The 13,257-nt window shown below is 38.3% G+C and overlaps 1 protein-coding gene across 4 annotated transcripts in view; it reads right to left on the bottom strand.

Moving 5' to 3' along the window:
- LOC145685835 (uncharacterized) overlaps positions 1-13,257 on the bottom strand; it is a 99,277-nt gene that overhangs the window by 4,228 nt on the left and 81,792 nt on the right. For all 4 annotated transcript variants that reach the window (XM_081758430.1, XM_081758431.1, XM_081758429.1 and 1 more), the window contains one exon: positions 6,077-6,176. In XM_081758430.1, the coding sequence (XP_081614556.1) occupies positions 6,077-6,176 (100 nt within the window). The remainder of the gene's footprint in view (positions 1-6,076; positions 6,177-13,257) is intronic.

The following is a 13,257-nucleotide window of genomic DNA, read 5'->3' as shown; positions in this document are numbered from 1 at the left end:
GTGGACAAAAATTTTTCTTGCTCGTACTTTATTTTGGGATTAATTTAAAGATATCCTAATTAATCTGGGTTAAGGAGGAAATAAAGTAAATTAAAATTTAAACCTTCACTTTGTAATGCATTTTATTCCGATCCGCAGGTAGCAAAACTTTATACATACGGTAGCCAGAAATATACTTTATAAATGAAGAACAATACAGCGTAGAACTTCAGTCTCCCCCTCTCTCCCACTCATCTGTGATCCATGTTTGTGATAAGTGTTTTTTATAAGTCCTGTTCCGGACTTTTCTCCTTGTTAGACCTTTCTGATTGAAGTGATACTCAACAATATTTATCCATTTTCTTCTCAGTCTCCTTCTACATATCTTCACATCCACAATGAAAAAAATCTTCTAGAAAGTTCTATATCTAATCATACGTACGAGTGAGGATCAGAAATTGAGGTTACTATGCCAATATTTCTGCAGTTTCGTCTGTTGTAGTGGAATGAGGAGTGTGTACTAATTTGATATATAGTGTTGGCAACTGTGTAGTTTCAGCCAGCCATTACCTACGGCGCTAGTTCTATGTAAAGACAAACGGCGGCTCGTTTGGAAAATGATTTCGTGAAGAAGTTCGCTCAGTTATTCGATTTGTGAGGGCGAAACATGTAACTGCTTCTTAAATTCACCGACAGCTGGTGAGGTGAATGGAGAGACTGTAAATGTCTCGTCAGCATATCGCAGAATCGTGTCGAAAGTTTCTAGCTGGTAGAGAGGACGTCACCACGCTCTTGAAGCAGTTTCGCTGCGACATCATCGACCATCCTCCCTTATCCCGGACCTCGCTATACACAACTTTCACCTGTTCCCACACTTGAAGAAGCACCAAGGAGACCGGGCTTGCAGCAAATTTAGCTCCTAAGCTTAGCTCCTTTACAAAATTGTATCGCTTTTGCGGCACCTCAACACTTAATCCGAAAAGACAAAAAATGTCATGTTTTTTAGACATAAAATTGCATATTTGATAGTATTTGAAATAAAAAATATTTGACAACTTTTTAAAGAAAAAAACTCAAATGTATCGAAAATTGCAATTTATGAAACTTTATCGGCCTTGCGGCACCTCAAGATGTACTCGAATATCTTCTTATTTTCTATTTATCTTATTTACAGAAAAAGGCGACTTTTCCGCGCTCTTACTAATTAAAAATAAAATCTCGTTCCACCAGAATGTTTATACTATTGACACTATCGTAACTGCATATATGTCGGCCTTGCTCGACTTTCACCAGAACATCACCCATTTGCTATGATTTGTCTCGCACTGTGAAGAGCATCTTGCACATCAAAATTTACAGAACGAAAGCAATTGAACTATGTTGCAGCCGCGGCCGTATTTAGGCGGGTACACCAGTGCACATGTACTCATCTTCGTTTTAACAATAAACTATCTAAAATGACAAGTTAGAAGTAAAAATAGCAAATCTAATAAGGATTCTGTACGATACAAGTCTCCCAAATATTTCAAGTGTTCATGGTTAAAGACATTCCTCATCTAAAGCAGCAAGCTAATTAGATTCTGAAAATTACACCGATACAAAACGGATGTTGGTCAGTTGGTAAAACGTTCGCTTTGTATTCGGAAAGTAGTGGGTTCGATTCCGAAGATTGGCAACTGAGCATTTCCAGGGCAATTCCTAATTCACACTTCAGATGCCCAAAAGCATTTAAAAATCCAAATTTAATTCAGATGTACTGGTAGTTTTTAGTGCAGCCCCGTTAGAAAACTCTGGATCCGACCCTCGTTGTAGCTATTTGAATTTGATAACGTATCTTGCCTAGATGAAGCACAAATTTCTACATGGGTCTGTGCAGCATTTATTCCTCTGTTGAAAGAAAATTGTAAAATGTAGCGCAGTTTCGCTGGAAGTTCACTAATCTTCATGGTGCAATAAGTAATATTATAAGAATTCCATACTTGTTTGTATCTACTACTTTGTTCTCTTTTATGTCAAATGATTTTAAGCCTGACTCTTATTGACTCATATACACCTAAAATTTAGGACACTAACTCCATCTCGTACGCAAAAAGGGTCAATTCGTTTCAAACAACCTGATAACTGTGTTTTGTAATAGTTACTCTGATTTTGACGAAGCTTTGCACCCTTTCTAAACAATGCAGACTGCAGTACAGAAGTGTTGTCAACTAATTAAACAAAAAATGTTATATGTAATTTCGTGCTAAGAAATGAATAAACTTAAAGGGGGGAACCATCTTCTCTCGTTTGCAGTGACGTACGCACTGCTCTTCTGAATCTTCGAAGTACTATGCAAACGCAGACACTCACCAGGAGGAAGAAAGGCAGGACGTTAGATTTCTTCTACCAGTGTAAATTACAACTAAACCTTACTATCCAAACTCCTAAAGTTTCCTCTAGCTGAAAATCTATCTAAAATGGTAGGATTCAGAGCCACTATTACATGATGACTTAGTGGCCCTACTATCAGATCTATGCTTGGATGGATGGATTAAAGTTTATCGTCCCCTTCAACAACAAGGCTCTATGAGATGTGGACTTACAGCCCAACGAGCGATCCGAACTACCTGAACTCCCTCCGGAAATCGAACGCGGGTCTCCCGCCCGATGATGGGTACGCGAATCACATAGCCACAAATGAGTTAATTATTGAATCTAGAAACATGTGCAGTTGTACTCACCATTTCTATTCAAAATGACTGCATAGTAGCACAATTTATTTTCGATAGTACTTTTTTAAGGGAGAGAAGTTTGAGCAGGGTCAACTCCTAACCTGGTTACATCTCTGATTCGGCCTATAGATTTTCATGGCAAAGCAGCAGACAGTCTCCAGAGACATTTCGTACGTCTCAATAAAGCGGATCTTACTGTTTGCACTGCACATACACCTAAATAACGGCGAATTTCCATACAACATCGTGACGTAATCAATAGTATTTCTAATTTGTTGTCATAGCCACCTTTGCCATAAGGGGGTTGTTAGTGTTTGGAGTCAAAATTTTGGATTTTTGAAAAATATCATTTTCAAAATCTATGGTCTTTGAAGCATCTTTGCAGGAAGTTTGATGTTCGTACGACATCAGGTTCCCTTCGAGAAACGCAAATTATTGTGTACTTCCGTTGTATTTTCAGGCTTAAATACATCTGTTTTCAGTTTTGACGTTGTTTTCAGATTGTTCGATCATCTCACACTTCTGTAATGACATAGTAAACATACTTTTGCTTTGTCGTTCCGAAAAGAATACAAACATCGTTTTCCTTACTGGTTTTTACTATTCTGCATTCACAGTTCTTTGTTTTCCTTATTAGCCTGTGTTAGTGCCAAAGAAATTGATAGTTTACTGGTATATTATAAGAAAGTAATCAGGGAAAACGTTGGCAACCTTCAGGAGATGAAGAAAGCAGGGTGGGCAACTTACTTGCATAAATATTCAACTGACGAGAAATCAACGCATATGCTTTGTCCGAAAGAAGAAAATTTCTGGTGTGTATATAATAATCTCTAGCATCTGGAGAACATTATGAACATAAACATTATTTGCTTGCTGTAGTGATGGATGCTACGTATCAAACCTATCTACAGAGCTTTTGCTGTTTCCGCTCTTTTCGAAAAATATTTGCACGTGGACCTCAATGAAAGTTCCAGTGCACTGGTATGGCAACGATGTCCAAAAACTACATTTGCGGATTCTAAAATCATACAAGTTGCAGTGTATGATGCTGTTCTGTGATTTAATAACGGCTGTGAAGCAAGAACTGGTATTCTGAAAGGATGGGAATTTCAAGCGGTTAATACACCTCCAAACTACTGCGAAACATAAACAGAAAGCGTATAACGAAATCTGAATTGACAATCCTGAAGCTTACAAAACAATCAAGAATGAAGAAAAGAAGGTGTAGGAAGAATGAAGAAGAAACAGTCGCAGACGAAGAATATGAATGTGCTTTCTGAAAATTGTGATCCGCATTATTGAAGAAAATCCACTGTTAATTTTAAACGCTTAATTTCTCAAAATTGCATTTTTGGACATACATGTACCATTTTCTCAGAAACTATTGACGCTAAAGTAGCCAAATTTTCCACAAATCTTAGTCATGAGTACCTCTATTTAGTGAACTAGAATTATAGCATATTTCCCTTATTTCTCTCAATTACTCTTTGGTAAATATAAAAAATCACATTATTAAAATTCTTCAAAATATATATATATATATATATATATATATATATATATATATATATATATAGGGGATGACAAAAACATTAAAAACACTTCGTACAGGACACGTAAGTTTGGTCCTCCACTGTACAACACGTGTTGCGGTTGCCGATCGTTTTTTGTTTTCAATGTGTCATGTGGAGCCTTCTCTTCCGTCAGCAGTAACCAGTTCACCTGTGAGTGCCGTGGTGTGAAAGTGATGCGGTAAAATGAGCTACCTGACAAACTTCCAAGAGGCATGATCGTTGGTGCCCGTCTGGTTGGAGCTTCAGTGGCAACAGTGGCGAACATTGTGGGGGTATCGAAAGGCACTGTGTTTAATGTCACGAGGGCATACACTATTTATGAACAAACGACGTCTGCAAAGCACAACAGTGGTCAAAAGACAATCTTCTCAGATAGGGACCGGAGGGCATTAATACGGATTGTAGCAGCTAAAAAGAAGACCACTGCAATGAAAATTACGAGTGAACTCGTGGCAGGGCCGCTACCGTCAAATCCCTGGTCACAGTAGTAAATGCGAAAAGGCGTATCCAGTGGTGCAAGGATGGACTCATGAGCAGTGGAAACATATAATGTGTTCCGATGAATCAACCTTCACCTTGTTTCCAACAACCGGTCGTGTTTACGTATGGAGCACACCCTCGCAGGCCTATAATGCAGACTGTCTGCTCTCAACTGTAAAGCATGAGGGTGCTTCTGTTAAAGTATGGGCAGTGATATCGTAGTTTTCTGCAGGTCCCATCATAGCCCTGCATGAAATGATCAATGCTAAGCCGTATCAGACCATTTTGGGGAACCAGGTTCTACCCATGGCCCTAATATTGTTCCCTGATGGTGATGGGATCTACCAAGATGATTTGGCACCCTGTCACGCTGCAAAAACGGTAAAATCATGGTTTGAGGAGCATGACCAGGAGCTATCACAACTATCCTGGTTCCCACAATCACCAGATCTGAACATCATTGAGCCACTGTGGTCTGAGTTAGAATGGCGTGTTCGGTCTTATTATCCTTCACCAGCATCTCTTAAGGAACTGGAGCATGTTTTGGAGGACCAATGGTACAAAATTCCACACACCACGATTCAGGAGCTGCATACGTCTATTCCACGTCTGATGCAAGCTGTTTTGGACGCAAAAGGAGACCCCATACCATACTAGGTATTATTTTCACACTTCTGCAAAAGTTTTAGATTTTTTGCCCTCCCCTGTATATATATTATTGGCTTTGTATGTAATCTAGAAAAATAATACTGGTTCAGTGCCATTAACAGCTAGAGCAGGGTGCATGGTATAAAATCTAAACGAATCCCTTCGGTCCCAAATCTAAACAAATTTCCAAGAAAAAGTTGCAAACACTTTTAGAACTATTCTAAAAATTTGAGTCCATGCCATACGCGTAAAAGGCAAGATAGGCAAAAATTAACACAGAGATGCTGAAAGACTATATACATCTATCGACCAAAAATTAAACTTCTGCAAGCAATAGCAAAGCGTGGGTTGTCAAATTTCTCGAATGCGACCAAAACACGGACATCCCCCTTTAAAGTGTGCGGCGTAACTTTGCCTGTATAAGATACAGGCTTAACTTCTGTATGTAGAACTACAAGCCCAGGGGATCAGAGCTCCTGCTTATGAACATACGTACAGTTGAGAAGCAAACCATCACAGAGCCTCATATCGTGTTGACTTGATGAAATTTCTCATCCATTAATATAGTTCAAGATTTCTGTCACAGGAATGTCAATACTTTAGTTCCAATTCTAATTCAAAGTATATAGTATTAAGGAATTAGCATATGAACATTTCACAAGAATTACTTCACCAAAAACAAACCTGCATGAAAAATTATAGACTTCGTCCGTCACCGTACTGGCAGTGTAAATCAACACTAATGTTCCATAAACTTTTAGGATGTCCAAGGTTTTCCGAAACGCTGAAACAGAATGGAAGAAAAGAATATAATAAAAATATATCTTTGTATGGAAGAAAAGAAACAAATTTAAAATGGATAAATATAATAAATAACAATGCTATAGTGTGCGTCATGTGAAAGAATGTGAATGCTCACTATGACACACAATGTGAAAATTGCATTTCGGTTTATTTTAACAGCTCACCAATGGAAGTTGCCCTGCTGCAAACTTCCTTATAATAAATGTATGAATCGCAGCGAAACTTCATATACATACGACTTACAATCTGAAAAAGAAAAAATATTGGAGTAAGACATCTAGGTGTGGGTCAAAATATAAATTGGGGCCGCTGTGACTCAGTGGTAGAGCGCTCACCTATGATATATAGGGTTCATGGTTAAATTCCAACTCGCGCCAACTGGGATTTATGGTGGACAAACATCGTGTGTGAGCGGGTTTTCTCGTTCCCACTTTTTTCATTCGACCCTTTCATCAATTTCTCAACATCACAATCTCCTTTACGGTAACCTACAGGCATAATCGCGAGACGTAAAACTCAAAGATTTCGTTTCATTTCATTTTCAAAATATAAATTCCCAGCAAACAGGAAAAGCGTAAAATATTCAAGGTAAATGAATGGTATGTAACTAACATGACATCTATATATAGTTGAGTTGCTTACTGCAGAGGAACAACGCATGTGAAAACCGGTAGATACGTTATAGCTATTATTATTTAATTTTACTCTGGAATACATTTGAGGAAAATTAGGCATAGCAAGTAGCAATTAGGTATGGGTAACCAGGGCAAGAGTGAACGCTGGGGCAAGAGTGAAAATGCTATTGACGAAGAAGTGGCAACGTCGGTAAACAAACGAATGTTGAAAATTAGTTCGGCATGACACATGTAGGAACGGAAAAGGAAGGGAGCCGTGTGCGTGCAGTGTGAAGAGCAGCAGAGTAGAAAGTTTGTTGCAAAAGGAAAGAACTAAAAGATTCGTAGGTAAGTATCAGTTTATAACGTAGTTTCAGCTGAAGGTGCAGGATTGGAAATGTTTCCTGGACAAGCTGTATAAGTTCGTATTTCCTATCAGTGGTAAGCAAAAGAAAAATGCTCTGGCGGGAGATGGCAGGCAATTATTGGAAGATACTTGAAGCGGGGCAAGTGCGAACGTTCACACTTGCAGCTTGTTTTAAAGATGGGTAAAGAAAATGTAGGAGCCAACACGTAACATTGAGTAAAAAACATTTGCAGAGGTAAGACAGAACTTGGCGGCTATAGACTACTAACAAAACGTTTGCATTATCGTTTAGAATTTCGCAGCCCGAGTTGTTGAGCATATGTCATGACGCACGGGAACACAAAAGAAGGTAAAAATCCGCATCAAAGTCATCCACACTCATGGGTACGCCCAGCCTATTCAGTGGGAAAATATTTTTCAGATACACCAAACGGTGAAATGAGGATTTCCTGTATCATATGCGAGTGCTTTCACTAATAATGTTCCAATCTTAATCAAAGGAAGTCTGTGTACGTGTGTGACCACTGTGTGCACTGGAAGTAACATTTTTGTGCTTCGTGATTAATGTTGAACTGATTTCTACTACTTTCATATTATGTAATTATAGCATGTATGATATACAGTACTGTAACATTTGTTGGTAGTTCCATTTGACACTAATCTGTTTGGTATTTTATAACTTCCTTAGTTCATTTAATCAGTATATACATTAGGGTGGAACGAAAAAAAACAAGTTTTGATTTTTAATTTGTAATAGCACGGAAAAGTTGCCTTTTGGTGTAGATAAGATAAAACTGAAATATGAAAAATATTGGAGCACGTCTTAAGGTGCCGCAAGGACGATAAATTTTCATAAAATTGCAATTTTTGCTACATTTTAATTTTTTAAAAAAGGAAGTTGTTATATATTTTTTTTATTTCAAATACCGTCAAATAAGCAACTTTATGTCAAAAAGACACACACATATATATTTTATCTTTTTGGATTAAGTCTTGAGGTACCGCAAGACCAATAGAATTTTGTAAAAACACACTTTAGGAGCTAAATGTAGTGACATTTTGCTAATAGGAGTTGGCAACAGTGTTTCCGTGTGGTGACAAATTCAGATTAGGTGTCAGTAGCTTTGCCGAGTTCAGTTAAGTTGGCGTCTATTGTGTAACAGAACAACGTTTGTTAGTTTGTGTGCTACTTTTAGTCAGCCGGCCACTTTATCAGTACTTATCAACCGATGGCATTTGCGTGTTAGCAACAGGCATTCACTGTAGAGTCATAGTATATAGGCCCCTGTAACACGCCTTGCCGGATGCCAGGCTGAATTTTGGGGGGAAAGTACCCAAAATGGCGGAAACAAAATGGCGGACTGCAAATTCTTATCCTACACAAGAACTTCCTTATTTTGCGGTAGATCTTCAATATTTTGGCACCAAATCTAGGGTTTTCGGGGGCGAGCTATTTGCTCATACCACTGGTTCCTCTTTGTAGGTTTTCAAAATGGCGGAAAACAAGATGATGGACGCGATACATGTAAAAAAATCATTTCTCTTTAGTGTATTTTTAATATTGTCATGTGAAATATCACCTTTTATACGCAGGAAGCTTGTTTCTACAAACTATTTAATTCTGAATATCTTTAAAATGGCGGAAACAAGATGGTTGAATCGTAATGTGTATGCATAAAGAACCGTCTTAAGTTTTATAGTCTGACATGTTTTCAAAACTTCCGATTTTCTAGATTGTACATTTCTCTTCATTTTTATTTTATCGTAAGATTCCAAAGAATTCAATTAGACGGAGGCATCCACCGTAGAGCCATGAGGATGATAGAGCCATGTAACATACCTTGCCGGATGCCAGGCTGAATTTTGACGGGAACACAAATCAAAACGGCTGACAAGACATTCGTAATCTGCAGGGAAATGCCCTATTTACCAGTGTATTTTTCAATATTTTGTATTGGAGTCAATTCTTAAGTTTAACTAATTTGTTACACTCTAATAATTTTCAAAAATGTTGAGGAACAGACTGGCCCGGGCATAACATTCTATTGTTCGTTTTCCGATCGACTTTCTATAGTATTAAACGAGGTTTCGCGGTGATTCAAGAATCGAATTTAATTCCAAGTGTTTCAAAGTGGGGTGAGATATCTTCCAACCTTAAATACTTTCTCTCTCTCTTTCACGCAAACACACACTCATTATATTAAACCTTATATATATATATATATATATATATATATATATATATATTGAAAACTTAAACCTTCGTCATCGACGACCATTTTTGGATGAACACTTCAAACGTCTTGCTTCTTCAATGAAAGAAAAAATCATAAAATTATGGATTAAGAGGAGACACAGCGTTTTTACACACAAGGTTTTAAATCAAATTATGCACTTTTGTTTGTATTTGTCATAGCAGTAACATTCTCGGATGACTCTTATACAGTTTGGTAATATCAGAACAATATTGACTAAAGTATAGAAACAAGAACAATTTTTGTAGAAATTATATGTCCACTTACCACTTCATGTTATCGCAACAGACAAGTTTCTTAGATGCAATACAATGTGAAACAAATTTCCTTGTTCCTATTAATCCTTGCGCGTTGGATTGAGGCAACCAATACCATTGCACCCGCATGTAGGCAAGCATAGTTATGGTGGAGTTGAACGCCTGCATTTGCAAGACGGCAGATGACACTTTTTCTTACATCCGCACGAAATCAGAACTACGCATACCTGTGGGACTGCTGATTTAATTGTCCAGACAACCTTGAGATTAGAATCATCCTTTCTCCATCCTCCAGTTTCCTCGGGGTTCCCAATATCCATGATGACAGTATTTGCTTGCAACCATATTTTCGCCTGATAGTTTGACCGAATGAAATGAAGTTTAAGAGCATCTTTTGTAGGTGGAAGATGTTCCAACTGTTTCTTGCCTTCTAGATACTGTTCGTATCAAACACGGTCGATACCTCCAAATGGATCGGATGCAGAGTAAAGTCTGCAGACGAATTCCTCCACGCCTTCCATTGATCCATCACGTCCGACACTTTCTAGGAGATGTGGGTACTGAATGAATATTTTTCAGGAGCTCTTTTTTCCATGGCCGGTAAAGGATGACGTCGTATCGCAGCCTGTTACTGAATAAAAACCCACCAGATTTTTCCTCACAGTCTTGTTCAGTTTCGCAGAAATAGCATTGATGTTGAAGAAATTCCGATCTCTGGATGTTCCTCCCGCCATCCAAACCTTCTTGGAGGATTCACCGAGGAAATGAATTAATATAACTAATACATCAGTGTCCCTGCTCATCACTATCACCTGTTCAATTTCACTATCTCGAATAGCTTCTTGTGCAGTATCATTAGTGTGTCTGCTTCCTCGTGATTAGACACCAGATGCCTTAGTTCTCCTTTCAAATTTGAGATAACTTTATCAGGAGAAGCACAAGTTATCAATTCGCAGCTTTCTGGCAAGTGTTGACATGCTAGTTGAAGTAATTGGTTTGCAAGAAAGGATGCAAGGTCAGCCTTGTTGCTGTTGAGACCAACATACTGATCCCATGAAACTGGAAGTGGAGTGTTCCCATCGCCAATGATTTTTCTTATAGGTCTTTTTCTTTTATCATCTCTTTTCGTTCTAGTGTGATTCTTAATCGAGCATTGTCGGTAACTGTCAAACGTTATTACAATTCTTCTAACCTCTGGAGATACGTACGAGAAAACTATAGCTGATTTTTTTCCATAATCGTTGAATGTCTTGCAGTCTGAAGGTTTGCCAACACAATGCATCAAAGCATGACCATCTATGATTAAACAAGTAGAAATATCAGAAACTGGTGTTGTGGCTGAAATGTTTATTGTTAGTATGTCTATCAAGTCGACTTGGTGGTGAAGTTCATCGATTCATCGTTCTTTGCCAAGGAAAGTGGAACCGGTGATAGTTCATGTGAAAGGATATCCTCCAGTTGAACTTCCCGTCCTGCTTGTTGTGCACAGAATAAACGTTGTATCAGCTGTCTGGCAAACTTTATTGATTTCTTTTCATTTTGTGAAGTGGTAACAACTACTTTGTACAGTGATGCAAATGTCAGAGAATTCTGTCTCTTTATAGTCGAAAAGAATGGCACTGTTTGTTTTTTTAACCTCTCTGTCAAGAATGTTTTCACCAGATTTTCCCCTCGCTGTTTTGCAGACAGGAGATGTTCCTGAACTTCAGCTGATGCTATGTCATTTGTCGATAAACTAACCAGCATTTGTGGGTCAATAACATTTTCTTCATCTGCACGCTCCGGAGGATGCGGAATATTCTTACACATGGAGAACATGTTAAATCTCTTAAACTGTTCAACTAGACTTTGAACATCTTCCTCATCGCGGTGTAATCTTGAGACTTGAGAGTCTTTGCGCGTTGTGATAGAATCATCAACTTCAATACCAAACATTTCCCTTGTTTCGTCCGAAATGCGAGATCTTTCAGTCCAGGTTATGCAAAAACTATCTCTTGCCGTGTCAGTTCGTGTGATACCAATGACACCGTTTGCTAATTTACATGATTTGTTAATCCACTCGGTAGCTTGGTCCAACGGTACTTGATTGAAAGCATTTTTTTGTCCATTTGGCGACAAAATTGCCTTTGATGAATTCATGGTATACTTCCGGAAATGTTTGATCTAGTGTTTTCAACTGAGCCAAGTAAATTGGAGCCCATCTGGCATAATGAGTATGGTCATATACACTTAGCCATGGCACAATTTCTTCTAGTGCCTCAACTTGTAGCTTCCAGTTACCCTCTCGATGAGCCCTAATGAAGTCAAGAAGAATCTCTAATAGTTGCATGTAGGTGTTCCAGAATTCGAAATTTGGATCAGACTTAAATCCATCTTCAAATTCCTTTAGTTAGCGAGGAATTTCCAACTCATTTAGCCTATGATTAAGATCTATAACCTTTTCGCGAATAATGTCACTCTTTATCATAGTTTTCATGTGGAACAATTTCTGAACTGAAGTAGCTAGGTCTTTGATGCTTTCATCATCTTCAACCATGTTATGCAAAAGTAACCACTCAACGAAGTAATCCCATTTGACTCGAAAAAGAGCTTCGTATGTCAGCAGATGTGATGTCACAGCTCTGTAGTATTCTCTCCCTTCCATTACAGAAGGCATTGAATTCTGAGCCAGTAGTCCGGCTTCGAGTCAAATGTCCTTCAATCCCGAACTTTTGCAGTGTTGGCCAATTGCTCGCAACACTATATGCGAAAGTTCAACATTATATGCAGAGGCCCCATGAGCATTAACATATCTTTAAACTTGTCAGGCATCTTCCAAATAAGTTCCATGGCTCTGCTGTACAAGGGCAAGTCAGCTACTATAACTGTGTACTTTTGACCAAGTTTCTGTGAAATAGCTTAACAGCGATTGAGAACTGTTAATACATGTGTCATTATCATCAGAGGAGCTTGAAGGATGGGCATCATACCAACAGACGTTATCTCGGAATCGCTTGCATCGCACGTTTCGTTAAACCCAGCCCACAGTAGTACATACTGGATATCAAGTTTATATAATCTTGAAATAAGTCAAGTTAAATCTATTGACCGTACGTTACTTCTACAAGTATGATCACCAAAGAAACTTTCAACGTCAGGCATAGCTGTGAGAAGAGGCTTTGGTCTACTTTTGATATCACTTGTCGTTTTATCAAGTTCGTGAATTTTTCGAAGTAGCTGAACCGAAGGTGTTTTGTCTCTGGTAATGTTTTTATCATCTGTTGACTTTATTAAACTTTTACCACGTTACCAGAGGACCATTTGCGTGAAGTGAACTGATTCTTACCATCAATCGTTTCCTCCAGTACATTTATGTTGTCGAAAGATCCAACAATAAGTCGTATAAAAAGTGATCTTTCACATGACGATATTAAAAATATATTAAAGAGATTTTTTTTTACATGTATCGCGTCCACCATCTTGTTTTCCGCCATTTTGAAAACCTACAGAGAGGAACCAGTGGTATGAGCGAATAGCTCGCCCCCGAAAACCCTAGATTTGGTGCCAAAATATTGAAGATCTACCGCAA

This window comes from Thermobia domestica, chromosome 5 (assembly GCF_964235325.1).
Source record: "Thermobia domestica chromosome 5, izTheDome1.hap1.1, whole genome shotgun sequence".
Classification (NCBI taxonomy): Eukaryota; Metazoa; Arthropoda; class Insecta; order Zygentoma; family Lepismatidae; genus Thermobia; species Thermobia domestica.
The sequence above is the reverse complement of the archived record's forward strand: the minus strand, read 5'-3'. Positions and strand labels throughout refer to the sequence as shown.